Source organism: Loa loa (genome assembly GCF_000183805.2).
Source record: "Loa loa unplaced genomic scaffold supercont3.28, whole genome shotgun sequence".
Taxonomy (NCBI): Eukaryota; Metazoa; Nematoda; class Chromadorea; order Rhabditida; family Onchocercidae; genus Loa; species Loa loa.
The window spans coordinates 181239-200624 of record NW_018108208.1 but is presented as its reverse complement, the minus strand read 5'-3'; the positions used below and the strand labels follow the sequence as shown (position 1 = coordinate 200624).

At 36.5% G+C, this 19386-nt stretch overlaps 4 protein-coding genes across 4 annotated transcripts; 1 reads left to right on the top strand and 3 right to left on the bottom strand.

Annotated features, from left to right (window-relative positions):
- Positions 1-1122: 1122 nt before the first annotated feature.
- On the bottom strand, positions 1123-5220 carry LOAG_05778 (hypothetical protein; the record flags this gene model as incomplete). The annotated part of the gene is made up of 10 exons (XM_003141315.1): positions 1123-1353; positions 1614-1838; positions 2023-2250; positions 2387-2577; positions 2836-2917; positions 3156-3277; positions 3377-3443; positions 4002-4120; positions 4426-4584; positions 5001-5220. The coding sequence occupies 10 exons, from the start codon at positions 5218-5220 to the stop codon at positions 1123-1125; spliced, it is 1644 nt and encodes a 547-aa protein (XP_003141363.1).
- Positions 5221-9546: 4326 nt separating this feature from the next.
- Positions 9547-10005, bottom strand: LOAG_05777 (hypothetical protein; the record flags this gene model as incomplete). The annotated part of the gene is made up of 3 exons (XM_003141314.1): positions 9547-9639; positions 9715-9892; positions 9929-10005. The coding sequence occupies 3 exons, from the start codon at positions 10003-10005 to the stop codon at positions 9547-9549; spliced, it is 348 nt and encodes a 115-aa protein (XP_003141362.1).
- A 672-nt stretch (positions 10006-10677) lies between these two features.
- Positions 10678-11565, top strand: LOAG_16914 (hypothetical protein; the record flags this gene model as incomplete). Its single annotated transcript, XM_020449568.1, has 4 exons — positions 10678-10834; positions 10939-11060; positions 11237-11356; positions 11383-11565. 4 exons carry the CDS (start codon positions 10678-10680, stop codon positions 11563-11565), a joined length of 582 nt encoding a protein of 193 aa, XP_020306882.1.
- Positions 11566-17556: 5991 nt separating this feature from the next.
- On the bottom strand, positions 17557-18365 carry LOAG_05775 (hypothetical protein; the record flags this gene model as incomplete). The annotated part of the gene is made up of 2 exons (XM_003141312.1): positions 17557-17907; positions 18168-18365. The coding sequence occupies 2 exons, from the start codon at positions 18363-18365 to the stop codon at positions 17557-17559; spliced, it is 549 nt and encodes a 182-aa protein (XP_003141360.1).
- Between the last annotated feature and the right edge of the window lie 1021 nt (positions 18366-19386).

Below are 19386 nucleotides of genomic sequence, written 5' to 3'. Positions count from 1 at the left end.
TGTTTACAGCATTCCCGGTAAAACCCAACTGTCTTTTTTTTTCTGTAGTCGAATCAATTCTATTGTAAACTGATCTCAACCGATGCAAATCAATCTCAACTTCAGTCTTAATATTTAATCAAATTGTACAACATTACGTAAAATGATGCAGAAAAAAAAAAAAATTTTTAATAACTTCTACTTCCTGTCATAAGCTGCATACTTATCCAAAGTGCTAATATTACCGACCAGAAATACGAAAAGAATATATTCCAAAATTAAAAAGGAACTCGGATGCCACGAAGAGTACTCCATGCAGTGACCGCCACTCCCCCTAATACATAAAATTCCACTTCATTAGCTTCAAAAATGAAAAATAAATAAACCTAAGGAAGTACTCCCGCAGGATATAAACCATACAATTCATAGGCCACTCCTGTCGCCGGATATAACCAATGGAAAATCAGCAAGCGTTGCCGCTAGCATTGTGAAACCCATATTATGTACTAAAATCACAAGAAGCGGTAACCTTTAAAACGCAGATAACGTGTAACCTCTACACGCTTCTTTCACTCATTAGAGATAATCTACCGCTCACCTAGTTCAGATAAAACCAAAAACCCGGTATTTGTGTAACACACTCACCAATTCAACTACAATTGGTCATCAATTCAGCAGTTGCAATTCAAACAAACTGAAGAATGTGAACAAACATGGATAGGATTTTTATCATAATGTGAAACAAAAACCTATGAAAGTGCAAAAACATGCAAAGGTAACACAAATGTATTAATCGTCTAAGACACCGGACAATGCTCTTCAAAAACAAGAACAAGTAAAAATCAGCTTTTGGTGAGATCCGAGAGTGATAACACTGAACGTGCATAAAAATGGAAATGAACATGATAAGCATGGTGAACAATAACAGACGCTTCCAATCACCAACGCAAAATTACATTCCAGCTATATGGGCCAGTGCAAACAGACAGAAAATGTACAGTTCGAATACACATGCTCTACTCATTCAAACGCTTGATAATTATAATGAAAAAGATCCAGCCACATTATCAAGCCATTTTAGCTCCTTTAACATATTCTCTCTGCGATCCACAATTAGATTAAAATAAAATATAACAACTGAAGCTATCGTACAAGACAGTTTTGCGACAAAAATGTTGAGCGCATTGAAAACTGCCTCGCATCGTTCAACAACCGTTCAATCTTTAATATGCCACTGCCCATACTATCAACGAATGCCTTTAGACATTTTTTAGCATCTTGCATCTCCTCACATAAATCTTGCGCATCAAGACGTTGCATGATTTCTTCAGGTGATTCTAGTTTTCTTTTTCCTTTTTCTTCATTGTCGCTTTCCTGTAACCCCAGAAATACTGATCACAGACCAGACTTTTACTAAAGACAATGACACGATCCTAATATAAATTGCAGATTGATCTCCTTTTACAATTACTCTTTTTCTATTAAATTCACCACTATTAATTAAAATCTTATGCTTATGTTTAAATGATAATGTTAGTACACAGCGTCCGTTTTTGTTATGTCTAGTAACTTGCGTAGTTGTTTACCGTGAGAAAATTAGCTTCTTACCTACAAGAATTCATTATCGTTCTTACCTGCTTACTGCTTTCATTCTCTGTATCCTGTGAGCATTGTTCCACCACAGAGTCGATAACGGAACAGATTGTCTCGATCAAATCAGCTGATTCACTGATGTTTTCATTACCAAATCTTTTATGTTCCAGATGCAGAAGCAATTCAAATGTAGAATTAAGCTTAGTTGAGGCAATTTTGGCAGTGGAACTATTTTTCTGTGGATACAAATTGCACATCTGACACTGCTAAAATGGTATTCGGTGGAAAAAATTAAAACTGATTGACTATGGATTCACATTTTGATTCTGAATTATATTTATACAAGTTGGAAGATTCAACGACTATCTAGCTAATGCTTTCATTAAGATGGAAAAAGTACTAGAGAGTTATTTCTATCTTTTAGTAGAAATATTCTTATAACGAACAAACCTTATTATGCGGTAAACCTCCTACGCGTGATGTACCTGCACCGGTTGCGGTGATTGCATCAAATCGACCCCAGTTCAGCGGTACATTTTCTGTATAATATATCTCTACCCAAACGTTTTTATTTACCCAAAATTCGGGCTCAAACATTGGAGGTCTAAATATAATCCGCAAAAATGGATTAGAATCCGGAGCCAATTTAATCAAGCGCTGCATACAAAAAATATCAGTCTGAAATAACAGACCTTCAACAAAACGCTGGTGGAAGTTACAACGAACGACGGCATGAAAATGAATAAAAATTGAATCTTATTTGAATACCTGATGTGTTTCACAAAAGTAATGAGCGGACATCGACATAACTCACATCTGAATGCTTTTCGCAGATTACAACTGTAACATAATGAGTTATATAGTTGCAGTAGAAATCGCAAAAATACATGTTTACACGAGCTGGATCAAGTAGCGTCATTGCCGGCACTAACATTCGAACATTGCCAAAAGGCGAGTGGGTTGGCAAACTTCCGTCAGGTAACAACCGAGCAGAAAAAAACAGACCTATAATTATGTCCTGATTATAGCATAATAGATAAACACAATGCTTTCGTTATAAAATGGTAGACACTTCTTATACTGCAGAAAAACCGCGAGGTAACTCAATTTCGTTTTTGAACAAATCCTTGTGATACACCGCAAGTATGGATACTATGGTCTTTTTGCAATATACAACAGCAGCATTCCTTCTATTTGTGTAGAGCAGTCTATCACACACGAATAGTTCTGCAAATGTTATCACTAAAAGCTGTATGAACTTACCACTTATAGCACCATTAATTGACGACGCTGCCTGACCATTATTATCCTTCATATACTTTTCCATTATTCCACCGCGATGAAACTAATAAAAATTCCGTACACAAGAGAATTTATCAGAAAATTGAACTCCTCTCAGTAATTTATTTGACCTCTACGAGTTTCTATAATCTTTGCTGTCGGATATATCAATTAGTATTATAAGAACAAAATTTCATCGAAACATGACCACAAAGTACTACTATGTATGTAATTCTAGACAACTTAAACTATTTATTCTAAATACACAATGCAAAAACAGCCGTACACGAGAATTTGAATACCTGTATATCGTCATAATAAATCTTTGGCTTGCAACGATACAGGAAGCGGAACGAATGCATAACTGTCCCTACGAAATCTAACGACTTTTTGTAAAGCGTTTGCATTTCTTCTGCTGAGAAAACTAAAATGCACAATTACTGCAAAACCACTGTTTTTTTCAATAAACCTGGTGTCATCTCTCATATGTTCACACTTCATACTCTGAAGCATAATCACGAACCTGCCTTCATGCAGGTTGTTCCAAGCGCTACAATAGTGTTGTTTGCATCGCGTGCGGATAACTCAAGCTGAAAAATGATTCCAGTTGGAGCAGTAAATATTAGTTCGAGTATAAAAAGAAGAGAATTAAACGCAATTTTCTTAAACCGTAAATTCTTTCTCGTCTGACCAATCGATTCCACATATCGAATTCTGAAGTTATGTAAGCAGCAATGAATATTAATCAGTGACAGTCAATGATACTTCCCTAACATATGGAGATAGGAAAACTCAAAGGTAAAAAAAACTATGGGAAAAAAAAATGGCAGAAACTTGTAATTAAAAGACTATGAAAGGCATATAACTTCAACTGCCTAGTTAATCGAAAGAGTCCACTGGTGAAAACAATTAATTCAAACGTCGTCATATACGTCATAAAGAGCTGACTTAAACTTAAATCACAGTTTACCTAAATTTTAATTAACGTCAATGATGGCGTGGTTCGAAACCCTGTTTAAAAAAATTTCACATCAGTAGTGCCACAGTGAATATTACGGTCATCCAAAATATTCTTAACTCGTAATGTGCCAATTATTATATCGCTCTGCCACAGTTTGCAAACCAGGATATTCAGAAGTCCTGCTTACCTTATATACTGTACCTGGTGTAGTTCTTAACTTGTACGTCAGGATGTGTGCCGGAAAATCAAACGTGTCGCACTTAACCCCTTCCCAAACTTCCAGTTTGTATGTATATTTCAGTGTTTCTGTAACTGATTTAGAATTTTTAAATGGCTATAAAAATGAATTCTGATATTTTTGCCCATATGAGGCATAAAATGTGCCGGGTAGTGCGACTATCTGGCATTCTGAACACATACATACAATCTTAAATTTACAGTACAGCTTTAGTTATTTCCTGATTTCTTGAATCCTAATCTTACTGCTTGAGTTGAACATTTCTAATGCCGACTAATTACTTAATCACTCCCTTTACGAATTCAAACCCCAGCGTACCAACGATACAAAACTTCTAAAGAAAAGCATTCACGTGATTTCACGGTAAACGAACTTGAGATTGCCGGAGCTTTCCATTCTACGTTACATTTTAGTGCTGATGTTTGAACGCTGATATTTATTGGTGTAGGGCGTGAGGGTGCGGAAAAATCTTGGTAGAGTGGTACATTGGGAGGTCGTACGGGACGTAGCGGTGGAGGTGGCATTCCTGGACCTGGAAAAAGATATTACTTATCACCGATTTAATGCGGTTTTCTTCTGTTCGTCCCAAGTACACTTTTTCCGTTTTTATGTGCGCACTACAAAATCACGTTCATTCCACTGCACAGTTCATTTTTATACAGCCAGTGATTTCTGACTAAAGTTGATTTTAACTGAAGCTGGCACCAGAAGATTCTGAAGTAAACAACCTTTTTGAATAGACTGGTCACAGGTACCACTAACTTCTAAGTTTATGGGAAGATTGTAGTTAACTGCTGCAGTATAACAAAACGATAAAGCGAATAAAACTAAAAGGAATGAACCAAATAGCATAAATATGACGATTTGATTCTATATTGTACAATGACTGATATACAATGTGTCTACCAGAACTTATTAATCATTTCTGCCCAACTGTAAAAAACCAACCAGCATGAGGAGTCACAAGTTCAAGTGGCATCCTTGGTATACGAAATGGGGGCGGAACACCCATTCGCATCATATTTATATCTGGTTTCATAAATGGTGGTGGTATATCCGGCGGACGAGCATATGGAAGTGGAAAACGTGGCGGTCGACGTTGCCATGTCAGTACTGGCCGATATGCCGACTCCATTTCTGGATATGGAAAGTCGGGTTCGCTCCACATCCCAGCCTGAACGTGTAAAACTTTGTCATGTACTGTTATTCGCAATTATCCTAAAATCAACATCATAATGTCCATACAAATATGAACGACGAACACTGACTTGTTCCACTGCGAACCGTGACTTATGACCTTAAATATCAAGTAGAAAAGTGATGATGAAAAAAACAAAAGGAGTATTTCCAGTAATCGGGACTTCATCAATCTGAGCAGTGGCTAACAAGTGGTCACATAGATGCATTCGCCACGACTTTGCTGTAGCCGCCTCACACGCAAACTTTTCTTTGACAGATAGCAAGAAATCGTTGCAAGATCTAAATTATCACTCGTAACTCTAACATTATTTTCTTACTGCGTTGTCTAGTCTGCTCCGACTTAGATGTTAATGGGCGAGAGGCAGCAAGTAAATCGAAAAGAATCCGCGGTAATAAATACTTTTCCATTGGTTTTTCAGTGTCCATGAAGATTAATTCAGAAGCATCTATGGATATTTGCACTCTTCTGCTAGATAACACATGATTTACGTTTTGTTCAAAGTCATCCAAAACGAAAACCAAGTTAAAGAAAAAAAGAACTAGACAACTGCAGAAAGGCAAGAAGCAGAAGACAAGAACAACTTTTTTTCTTCAGAGTACTTTCTCATAGTTGAACAGCAGAAGGAAATTTTTCATTTGCGTCGTCAGCATGCCATCGCAGCTATGGGGCGTTTTATTTCAAGAAAAAAAAATCTATCTAATAGCTGCGATGGTTTGCTGACCTGAAATAATGTGCTTATTGTGCGCAAATCAGGAACTCGCACAATTGCTTGGTTATATATTTTCAACACTACATCGTTTATTATTGATAAACACACGTGGGCACTTTTTTGTAGAATTGGTAGTGGTGATATAGCAGTAGCAACCAAAGTAAGATTAGCACTCAAGAACTGTGCTCAAAGAAACACCTGTCCAATTGATGGTACGATGAAACAATTATAGAAAAGAGTTGTACGTGGTACCAGTTCTGTCCCAGTACTAAAAATAATGCAATCGAAACATCAGCAGTGGAGTATATCATGGAATATGGAATAATGTTGGTATTACAAGATTGCTTATTAGGATTTATTTGTTCGCCCGCAACAGTTATTGGTGTTGCTATTGGGAAGATTGTTGTTAGGATTACAGTGAATGAATCACATTAAGCTTGGCATTATTCTCATGCTTAGAATCCTGAAGTCTTTTAACATTGTTAGAAATGAAAAAAAATTACGGTCTGTATATCAAAATCGGTAGTATTAAAAAAACTATGACTTAGCAAATGTAGAGAAATATAGTCAGATTTCTACAGGGAGGGATGAGTGCATGTAACAATGACGATGAATTTGCTAATTTCCTCAGATCAACTTAGTATGAAAATAAATTTGAAAATTACAAGTGATTCATTTATAATAATCACTACTTGAGTACAACGTCTTAGAGAACCATTTCAGAACACGGCAATTCTAACAAGTATATTTATCTTTGTTGAATAATAAACAACAGTACCCATCCACGATAATTACGGATATTAGTTGATCACTTTCTGCCACTCCCTTTGTAAAATACGGTAATATTCAGAAAGCAGAGAGCTGCAACCATTTTTGTAGTTCGGGACCCTCAAAAAAGTTGAAAACCCAGTTCGTTACTGATGCGAACAAATTTCACTATAAAGAAACGTGGGATCTACACCCATTTTAAAGCCTATCATGCGAACGGAAGCCGAGAGTGTCTTTGGAAACTGTTTGTTTTCAACATTATCGCTGATTCTGTATACACAGTTTATAAGTTTAATTGATCGGCTATTGTAACTCAAAACGAAGAATCATCACACGCACTTCAACTTCATATGTCTTCTGCCTAGAATAACAAATATGAAGTAGGAAATATGAAGCATCACTAAATAAGTGATGCTTCATATTTCCTAAAATATATAAGTTATTTCATCTAATTTCCGAAATTTCGAAAGATTTTTTGGATTACCTCTCAATTCGAGACCCCGCAACCCATTTCCTTATTTCCGTTAAAAGCTTTTCGTAGCACATGAGGAAAATTCTTATGTCAAATTTAATTCCTTATTAATCATTTTGTAAAATTGCCAAAAATGTCCGGCAACGTATTGTAACATAGTTCAATATCTGCTTTTAAACCATGATCTAGGAACTATTATAATGAAGAAAGATCGAATGTATTCAAAATGCACATATAGAGTCTTTCTAGAAGTTGAAGGCGTCAGGATTAGATGAAATTTGCCTTTGCACAAGTAGCAATCATTAGTTACTTTAGTTTCTTACCGTTAACGTAGAAGAAGACATAATAAGATTCTTCCGTTTAATGTCGAAATACAAATATAACTATCATATATATTGATAAATTAATGTTGGACGGAATGTGCCATTTTTCTTCCGTTATATTTAAAAAAATATTGCTGTATGCAGCAATATTTTCTAGACACAGAAATGTGTAAATCATATTTTTAACACCTTCAATCAAATCTGATCTGTACATCCTATTAAATTGAAGACATCAAAACTGTTCGAGACGGTCATATATTTGGCCGAAGAAAACCAAATAATAGTGAAAAGTTAATTAACCAGTACATTCTAATTATATATAACAGAACAAAAATGGCACATTCTATCCAATATTAATTCACCAATATGTATGGTAATTATATTTGTAATTCGGCATTAAGCCGAAGAATCGTATTATGTCTTCTTCTACACTAACGGTAAGAAGTTGAAGTAACCAGTAATGATTGTTACTTGTACAAGGACAAATTTCATCTAATCCTGACACTTCCAACTTCTAGAAAGACTCTGTGTATTTTGAACACATTTGATGATCTTTCCATATCATAATAGTTCCTAAATCTTTTCCCTAAAATAGTATGTGTACTTTCTGGTAGTTTCTCTATCTGCTGCCCATCTAATGTTTTAATCATTTTTACCGTCATGTATTTTATGTTAAATGAAAGATTTAACCACAAATCTCTCACTTTGGAAATTCAGCACATGTGATGTACTCATCGTAATTTGTTAGGTTTATAGAGTCTTGCTATCTCCTACTCCACTTCCAGCACTTGGACTTTTGTGTCTTTAAACGACTAATTTGACCTTCAGAGACTTCAGAACTCATTTCTTTCTCGATGTCAAGCGGTTCAGCTCGAAACTCTGCTTCAAGAATATGGAAATTTCAGCAGTGTGCGGGTTTTGAAATTTGTGACTTGGGTCTTGGAATTCTTCAAAGAAGACTTAGGAAATCTTTAAGACACCGTATAGCATCCAAAGATGCATAATAGCACACTGATGTTTAACCTTTCCACTTCAAAAACTAATACTGATTAGTTTTCTAGTGGCAGTCTTAGAGAATTTGTGCATAATGTACAACGTGTGATCAGTCAATATGATATTCATAGGAATTCCTGATAAGGTTTTCTTGATTTTAAGGACTGTTTTGTATTTTCATTTCATATCTGAAAGCTAATGATAAATATTTCTGATCATCGGGCTTACCCAGAGAAATAGCAACAACCATATCAAAGAGAATGCCTTGTTTTTACGGAACAATCAGCATAACTCAGATGGATATTGTTCGTGCAAACGAACACCTAACGTATGCCTAAGATCTAATGGGTTGTTGAGATCACACAGACATCTATTTTATTTATTGTAGCATAAAATTATAATAAAGATTACTTCAATCAGGTTATTCTTTGAGCTCAGCGAACGGTTCTGCAAAACCAATCTGGATGTATGATTAGGTTGGCTTTGTAAGATTTAATTGGTATGCATGCATCAGCAATTACTCTCTCACTACAAACAAGGAAACAGTGGGAAATAACTGCTCCATGACTCTAATCAGAAGTATCCGCCATTATGATAACTGCAAGGTACAAATCGTAATGCATAAACAAGAGATCGAATTGGAAAATGGACTTGAAGTTGCTGAAAGTTATCGTACTGCCTAAACCAATGGTTCCCAATCTGTGGTCCACGCGAATTGAAATACTGACCGGGAGGATGGCGGAGCAGTAAAACAGGCGTGTGCTGTTTTCTTCTGCTTTTTTTTTTTTTTTAAGCTGTACGTTGATTCGGGCGTGAGAGTTATGGGCTTATTCACCTAGTAATATTGTACTGTAAGTACCGAGATCTCTTTGTGATGTCAGTCCAGTAGTAGCTCTTCGCCTAAATTTTTTTACCAACGGAATTTCATCACCCTGTCTGTTCGATTTCCTCCCCTATCCCTTCCTTTTTTACTATTCCTTCTATAATATTCATTTCAAAATATTATATTCTATAATAATGTAATGATTTTATTTTGAATGTAATTTCCATTCCGGCAGTCCGACAGCGTGGCGAAGCTCCTCAAGTCGCTGTTCCATTGTTTTATTTTCGGAAAATGGAACCTAAGAAAAAATACGAAAATAGTTACATTAAATTCGGATTTATCTACATTGAACGTGATGGGGAAACAAACTCACTACGGTTTGTGAGTTATATACGCCACTATCTTCGGGCAACGATACTTTTAAGCCATCAAAATTAAAACGCCACTTAGAACCGAAAACAAAGTACTGCCGACGATTCTCTTCGACCGTGACAAAGGTTGGGAATTTCTGCCTCCTTGGTTGATAATAACTCGAACTTAGCGAATAAAATCTTTATTACGACAAGTTTGTTAATATAACAACGAACTCAGCAATTACGGTTTTGGTACGACAAATTAATGACGATAACAATATGAAAAAGAGAGACCCAACGACGTTCGACATCGTCTATCCAACATACCTAATTGAGATACATCTTTTGAAATGCTTTGGTACTCAGGATCCTCTGCATCTTCTGGTACAGTTCCGAGATTACAAGAATTAGCGCCCCTATTAGCGTACGTGGAGCTCTTTATTAGAGCACATGGACACAGTGGATGCACAATTTTAGCTTACATTTTACATTGCGCAGTAAATCCACATATGCAACATTTTATTTCCAGCGGTATCAAATTTGCATTAAAGGAATTATTGATTTGCTGCTTTTCCTCGCGATTTCAACGATAGTCCTGAGATTAGCGATTTACTTCATCAATAAAGGAAAGCTAGCAAAATTGATTGTGGAACAGTACTGTGAGAAACCATTTCATGCGAATGTATACTACGCTTGGAGCACGATGAGACAACGGTATTGGACCCGATACGGGCAGCCACATGTTAAGAAAATCTTAAGATTTGTAGAGATTGCACAATGTAGATGGCTACGCCATTTAAACGACCAGACTTACCTCCTTATCCCAGTGCTAAAGTTATGGAGACGCGACCGTTTGAAATCCCAATTTTTAAGCCGAAGAAAATAACTGAAACACACAATTTCCGACAGTGCCAAGAATCTTATATTAATTTATACTTGGGTCAGTTCTAATAAAGGAGAATCATGCTAATACCAAACGATGGATGGCTTTGTTTACATGCCCAGCCGCTCCGGCCATGCATCCCGAAATAGTGAAAACAATGCCGGCTGAACAATGCGTACACGCATTTCGAAGATTTATAAGCAAACTTAACAAACTGAAACACATAATTACCAACAATGCAAAGGATCTTATAGCAGGTTACAAGGTACTTGTAGAATTAAGTACAGTGGAAAGTGGAACGATGGAATGGGAAATCACTGCTCCAGTCGCTCCTTCGTAGAGTGGCGTTTATGAAATGCAGTAGCTAAAGGATCTCTAAGAAGAGCCATCGGTACAAAGCTCCTTAACAACGGAGAATTGATAACTTTAGTCACCGAACTTGAAGTGATTATCAGCGAAAGACCCTTGGTAGATCTGGAAGAGGTTTAGTTGCTAAGACCTGGGAATTTTTTGAATCCAGGCCCAGCTGGAGGAGAGCATTTAACAGAAGAAAAAACTTACCGCAGAAACAAGACAACATCGAGAGGGAGGGGGGGGGGGGGAGGGGAGGAAATTTTACAAATAAGGAATTGACTCATCAATACAAGCTTGTATGCAAGAGACTTGATTACCTATGGAGAATATGGCAAGAATACACAGAAGAACTGAGGAAACGAGCTCAACGCAAACAACGAGAGCGTCGTAGCCGAATTCGACGAGAACCTGAAATTGATCAGCTGGTGTTATTGAAAGGCGATTGTCACAGGAATACCTGGAGAATGAGAAAAGTCGACAGGTTCGTAAGGAGCAGAGATGGGATACGTCGATCAGCGGTTCAGTAGGACATCTCTATCGTTTGGAGGTCTCCGACCAAGGACCAGGTCCGGATAAATCGCTCGCCTCATGGATAGTTTTGGTGGAATCGCGAGGAGAAGCAATGAATCGGTAATTCCTTTGTTGTAAATTTGATACCGTTGGGTATAAGATGTTGCATGTGCGAACTTACTGTGCAATAAAAAAAAAATAAAGTGTAAGCTAAAAAAAGTCAAATGTAAGCTAAAATTGTGCGTCCATTGTGTCCATGTGCTCTATCAAAGAGCTTCATTCCACATGCGCTAACAAAGTAATCTCGGAACTGTACTAATAATCTCGGAACTGTACCAGGATCTCCCTTACTCGAGGAGGCGGAGGGTCCTGAGCATCAGAAGCATTTTAAAATATATATTTTAACTAGGTCGGTTGGATAGACTAATCGTGCATTATTGGATCTCCTTTTCATATTATTTTCGTCATTAATTTGTCTTGTTGAAATCATAATCGCTTAGTTCCTTGTTGTATTAACAAACTTTTCGTAATGAAGGTTTAGTTGCCCAAGTTTGAACCAGAAACAACCCTCAATCTTTCCCATGGTTGAATTGAAAGAAAATCACTGTTGAAGGAAATCACCGACACTTTTATGGTTTTAAAGACTAATTGGAACTACTCGCGTTATCACTTATGACTCGCTCTGGATACCTCTTTCGGAACATGAATCCTTTCTAACAGGTGGATGAAAGTTTCCGCAGATAAGTCGTCTGCTATCTCCGAATGTATTGCTCTCGTGAATAAGGCAGCCCATCTTTGCGACACTCCGTTTTTGGTTTTAACTGAGAAAGGATCGAGATAGTTCAAACTAGCATTTGCAAAAGCTCCTGATCGATTGACTCGTGTTTCCGATAGATTTGACATGATGAGTAACCTGAACGGTTTCGCTGATCATCGTTTGCAACGTATGCATTAACAGCGCGTTTAATTTCAGTTCGGTACCCTGGTATCCAAAATTTGCATCTCACTTCCAAAAGTGTATGTGCCTTCCCGACATGGAGTAAGGCAATCCATCTTTTAGATACTCCGTTCCTGATTTAACGTCTCATGCTCTTGTCGTGTTGGAAGCTCAGTAACTGCATCATGTCCCGGTAAATGAATTGGATGTTTGTTCCGTTTATCTAGCTCCGAATCTTCTTGACGATTTTGTGATTTCCATAATTTATCATCGTCGTTGTACAAGTTCTACTTTCTCACTTCGGTGATTGTTTCTGTTTGTGCTTGTTTAATTAGCACGCACTCAGCTAAATTATGATCTACAACTGTTAGCCGATGTCCTTTTGTCGGTATCGGATTTAACAATGATTATTTTCCTTTTGTTGTTCTTCGGATAAATTTATGAGCCCATATAGCCGTTTTTACTAACTTGGACCACTTGCTAAATCGGCTTGCGTTGATGATTCAAAAAGTTTGCACCCTCGGTTTTTTGAACGGTGACTTTTGTAATAACCCATTCCTCTATTCTTTTCGTCTTCATAAATTTTCGTAGTTTGGTATCCCCACTGGGGCCATTTAGTTTCGGGTTTTCTTAATCATTGTGGTCCCTTTTACTTCTTTCGTTTTTCACGAATTCCTTTCGTACCAACGTTCACATGATTATGCTCACCTGGGATGTTTTGAAACAAAATTTTGCCTTCCGTATTTCTTCCACTCAGTTCTATAGGAATCGTAATAGCAGGTCTTAGTGACTGTGCACATTTCGAATTTGATCATAATGTTATTGGACACCCGTTTAATTCTGGTTGCTGCGTAACAATCTGCTCGTACACCAAATATCGCAAGCATTTCCAATCAAGAAACACTCATTCCTTTAATTGGCGCTAGTTTATGGCGAAAATCAGTGGTGTTTCCGCTTTTTCAACATTACTAAAGCATGTATTGCTGTGAAATATACTACTTTTAAACGTCAGTGAAGACATGAATTTGCTTTCGTTTTATAAGATTTGTTGTAAATCACATTTTTTTTTTTCTTTTCGACTGGTCCGAAATTACTGATAATGAAAACGTGAAAACGCTTTAGCGCATAATGTTTGGATAATACTGCTACATTTGATCGCAGGAATTCTGACATGAGTTCGGGAATCAACCTAAACTGACATGAGGTTTTGTTTCGTTTGTAATTCTTTATAATTCCATCTTTCTGGAATATTAAATGGTATTCCAGATATGACGATATCTGGAATACCATTTACACTGGCAATTTTCTTTTGCCACTGCTTGTGCCAATAATATAAAGACTATAGAAATCACTTAAAATAAGTTCATTAGATTTGAGTTGCATAGTTTCATTGATTGGTATCGTCATTTTATGGCACTTCTAGTTCGTAGCATTACAGAATCTTCAGGAATGTCGATCTTCTGATGATTTGACTGAATTTCTATATTTTCTTCGTCATCGTCATCGAGAAAGTCCCCTCCATCATTAATTTCGAGAGGGTACAACATATTTATTGGTCGATTGAGAAGTTTCCCATAAAGTGTTTCTATTTGAGCTCTTCTTACCTCGCCGTTTTTATCCATCTTATTATCCTTAATTTTTGCTACTTTCCATATACCACATGGGATTTGCGGTTCATTAACTAGCACAATTTTCTCCCCACGGAAAGTTCTCTACCTTCTTGGGCGAGATGTGCTCTTTCTGATCTCGTCATCTGAGACTGGTTAAATATTCCGTCCTCCATATATATTTTGAAAGTATTTACCCAATACTTTTCGGAAAACCCGAGAACATTTATATGTTGGAACAGTGAAAGTATTTGTGGCATAAAGATTCCCTTACTTGAAAATTTTCACCGACAAGCGATTCATTACACAAAAATCAAAATTTTCAACGTCCTAAGTAATGAATCATGTGTCCAATACCTATCTATGACATTGCGTAAAGGATTTTCGGCTTGATAATCAAGCTACTTAGAGGTTTGTTAATGAATTTTTGGTTTATCAATGACCAGCTGGTCTGACAACCTAGTTTACATAATGATAGGTATCTTGTAAAATTCTTTAATCTGATAACCGTGGTTACATTCAGTGGTTAATATCTGGATTTCCGTTAAACTAATTCGTATTCTTTTGTCTGAGAACAAAACTTGTATGTAATGTATCAGATTATGTAAACCACACCACTATATAAAGAGTTTTCTTGGCCGATCGAGAAACTTCATTCGGTGTCCTACAAGTCTCAAAACTTACAGCTTCTTTTGGTTCTACAAGTCTCCTCAAGCTCCCATTCAACTACTCAGCTACATTTCCTCTTTATGCCAACAAGAAATCCACTCGTGACTGTATTTTGTATACTCGTTAGTAATCTAGAAATAATAAATCTATCAGTGACATCAATAAAGCATTATCAAACTTCTTGCGCCCGTGTCAAACAATATAAAGGGACCTCATCGTCAATCTCCTCTAACGCAAAAACAAAAATTTCCACGACAGTACTTGACAAATCTATCTTTGGTATTTAGTCTGAGGAATAAATTCCTCGCGCTCATTATCATTAGCAGATTGCATGCTCAAAGAATCATTAGGATAAAGTCAATAGGACGTGTGATGACGTCGAAATTTGCATAAATTAATGGCCGGGTATTGAATATGCCTTCAACTTCTACTGTTAAGATTATTAATTCTCTTTCCTCCAGTAATTTCCTGCCAGTAGTCCTTCTCATTGATTTTTTCTTTTTTTTTATTAGTCCAATTAGTTTTCCATAAACTCCTCCATCCCATGGGGCTTTTCGTATGATGTTTTTCAAAATCATTCCCTTTTTTGCCAAGAAGTTATAATATTTCGTTCCATATTGAAAACCAACTGAAATTGGCTAGTATTATCATTTAAGACAAATTTGGGGTAACCAAATCGGGAGTTAAACCTTCTGCAGAAAGGTTTCGGTAAATAAAACTTTCTAACTCTGGATGTATTGCTCGTTTAGTGAAACATGTAAATAAAGCTATCCATGTTTTCGTTAATCCATTATCACCTCCTGACGGAAAGAGGACCAAAATAGTTCAAACCAACTTGTACAAAGGGTGTAGAGCGCTTGACTCGTGTTTCCGGAAGACTGAGCATAGGTGTCAATTTGAATGGTTTGGCATGCTATCGTTTGCAAGCCATACATTTGTTTATAACTCGTTTAACTTCGAGCCTTACCTTTAGACAGCCATAATGTGGTTCTAAACTGTGAAAGGGTATGACCGATTCCAGTAATTTAAGTCCTCATGTTGTTTTAGTATGAGAAGTTCCGTTACTGGATTGTGTCGTGGAAGATACATAGGATGTTTGCTGGTTTCATTCAACTCCGAATTCTTTAATCAACTTCTGGATCTCCATAATTTTTTGTCCATGTTGTAATACAAATTCCATTTATAAATTTCTTCCTCAATTATCTCTTCTGATTGCGCTTGTCTGATTAATAACCATTCTATCAATTTGTAATCATTAGCTGAGAATTGATTTTTCTCTATTGAAAATGATTGCAACCATGATGATTCCTTTGGTTACTAAACTTATGAATTTGAGAATTCAAGCGGCTGTTCTTAATAATCTTAACCATTTGCTGAAACGAGTACTATCTATAATTTGAAAATTATTCCTTTGATAAGTTTGTGTAACCTTTGTGATGGCTATTTCTTTCATTTCGTTCTTGTTATTGAAGTCATATACTCATTGTGGCCTTCTTCTCTCAACCACGGCAGTCCGTTCTACTACGGCCTAAAGTATCTAAGTTTTTGGGGAGGAAGTCCTCTTGTAGCCACATCTACCGGATTATGTTCTGATAAGATACAACAAAACGTGAATTTCGTTTTGCTCATTTCCTTGACTCGGTTTTGAATGAATCTTGGTAACAATCCAGGATGATTTTTATCCAATGTAATGTATATTTAGAATCTGACCATTGAGTTACCTTTATATCTTATAGGTTCGCTGTGTCATTACTGATTATGCAGCTTGTAGTCCGATAAATATCGCGAGTAACTCTAATCGAGACATCGTATTCGTTTTGATAGGGAGGTGATGCGAGATTTTGCAAAGCCAAGAATGATTTCTTCTCATTCATCCTTTGCCTTTTTAGCATGCACACTGCTGCTGAATACGTTAAGTTTGACGTGTCAGTAAAAACATGAATTCCGATTAAAATTGAAAGGTTTGTGACAAATCGCTGTAAATGCCTTACAATTATTGGCCATTCACGAAGATTTCCACTGTTGTTGATTTTAGTCGTTTATAATTCGATCTCATGATTGATTCTTCTTGCATAGGTTTTGAAGAAATAATGCGCTGAACGTTAATTCCCTTACACAAAAGCAAGACTTCTTTACCTTTCAACTCCGTCATTGTGTTAACCGCAACGTTTCCGTTATTCATTATAATCCATTTTCCTTCATTTGATGAATCTTCTTATCGCTTAACTTCTTGGTCTTTGATGTTGCAGAGCGCTGCTGCTGGCTTTTTGCAACAGAAACAACGTACCGTTTTTTTTTCCAGTCGGCTTCAATATGTCCTCTTTTGAAGCAGTTTATACTGAAATTTTCTTCAGACGATCAATTCGTTGTTTGGGAGTGGGATAAATATGGCATTCGTTATCCTAGTGATCCTTATTACAAAAGGTCTTTTGACTTCCCGTCTTCAGAAGTTTTCGTTGAATTGTTGGTCAGTTCAAGAGCCTTCTTATGGTCACTTGGTTTTGGTTGATTGATTGCAGCCAACGCAGAAGTTTCTATTAACTAATTTTCTAAGGAATTGTTTGAGTTCCGTGATCGATCATAGTTCGTCACCCTTCTTTCATTGACATATTTTATTCAGTATCCAACCAGGTATTTTAGTTTCTATAGCGGTTTCGATACTAGTATGCTTTAGGTTTTCTCTTATCATTCTTAGTCAAATACCCTTTTGATTGTTTCAACGGTTGACTTCCACCCCTAGTCATTTTGTTTTATAGAACTTAACTCACAGTAGAACGATTGGTAGATGACTCTCCAGATTTTCCTAACAATATTTCTCTTATAGCTCTATAGTTTTCCGGTACTCTATAATACCTCTTACTGCTTGTAGAGCATTTCCCTTTAAACAGGAGATTAAAACCATTTAATATTGGTCAACTCTTATCTGGAACAGGGAAAATTCTGACTTCAACTCTTGTGTTTTCCTCCATTCGATGAATTTGCCCATATAAGCAATAAGTAGTCGGGTTTTAACTTTTAAGCCATCTAATTGATCACATTTCATCACAAATGATGTATCCCCTTCATTTATCTCCACCAATCGAATATTATTCGCTAGGAATCCATGAGGTGTACTTAGCAAATGATTTCTTTCCCTAGTATCTTTGTGCCATTTTCGTTTTTGCTGTATAGTACTTTTTCGGTAATTTGTCGCCGAATAAAGCGATACTTCCTCCTCTGTAGTTGCTTGGAGATTTAGTCCACCTGCTAAATCCTTTGTAACGAATGACAATTGCACACACCATGATTAAATAATACCGGTGCCTATGTCTCTATCTCTGGAACTTCTGGGTTGATTACGCTTCTTTACACTGCAAAATCTTTTTTCTTTCGCATCTCTTTGACCAGTCACTAAATTAATTAGTTGTGCAGGTTGGTCCCACTTTTTCCTTGCTTAGTTTGTCTGTTTGAATAACGTCGTTGTCATGGTCATTACACAACGCTGATTTGTTGGAACTTTTGCAGTGGAAGTACCGTATCATTTTCATCCCACAGCTGCTTGCAATACGGCTCAATTTCATGCATTTCAGACACATGTTGATTCCACCCAAACGCTCTATTCGTTGTTTCAAGGTTGGATAATTTCCACATTTGGTTCTTATTACAGAAGACACAAGATCTTGTCGGGTTTCTGCCAATCCGGTCCCTGTGTAAACTCACCTTATCGACCATTGCTCTTGAGTTGTCACCATTTGATCTAACCATAACTAAAGCTGACGTTTAAATTTTACTTCAGAACTCTTGATTTATGGTAGGTCAAGTTGGTTTTTAGTTGCGATTTCTTCCAATTTTATCAGCCCTTTTAGATACTGTCTCAGTCTGCTTACCAATCAGGACCTATCCTTCAATTTTCGTTCATAGACTTTAATCAGGATGTCCTTGGGTAAGTTCATTTCGATAGTCAATAAGTTCGTATGTTCTACATTTTCCCCCTAATTCTTGCAGTTGCCTAAGTAATCTTCCAATACTTTTCAATCGGTGCTTCCCATTCACGATCATTTTCTCATTGAGATGTTGTAGACTTGTGATGGTACATGTATCACCATATTACTCTGTCAATATCTCTTGGATAAGGCCGCAGTCCTCTGGGTAATCTCGTAAGTGAAATTAAAGCAATGAAGAGAATATAAGCTAACAATGGACAGCATAACACAAAGACGTTTCAGTATCTACAGCATGGACAATGAATCCATTGTACGCACACAATGGACAATGTTAAAGGCAGCCATACCTCCGTGATAACCTCGATGGGGCTTACAAAACTCTCTAATTCTTATATATATATATATATATAAAATCCGAGTTTAGTTTTTTACAATCAAGCAGACAATACATCCTCCACGGCTAAACCACAAATGACGACATTTTCGTATATTCGCCACCGCTGGACAACAAATTACGATATTTCTATTCGCTAAATACACTTCCCGTAGGATATCCCCAACTCAGCGACCCATCGACTAACCGACAGTCAAATCATTATCGAAGGCAACGACAAGGAATTTGTTGATCATATTGCTTATTGTATCATTCATCATTACCTACCAATTCATCGCGTCATATACATATATATATATGTATATATATATATATATATATGTATATATATATATATATGTATATATATATATATATGTATATATATGTATATATGTATATATATATATATATATGTATATATATACATATTATT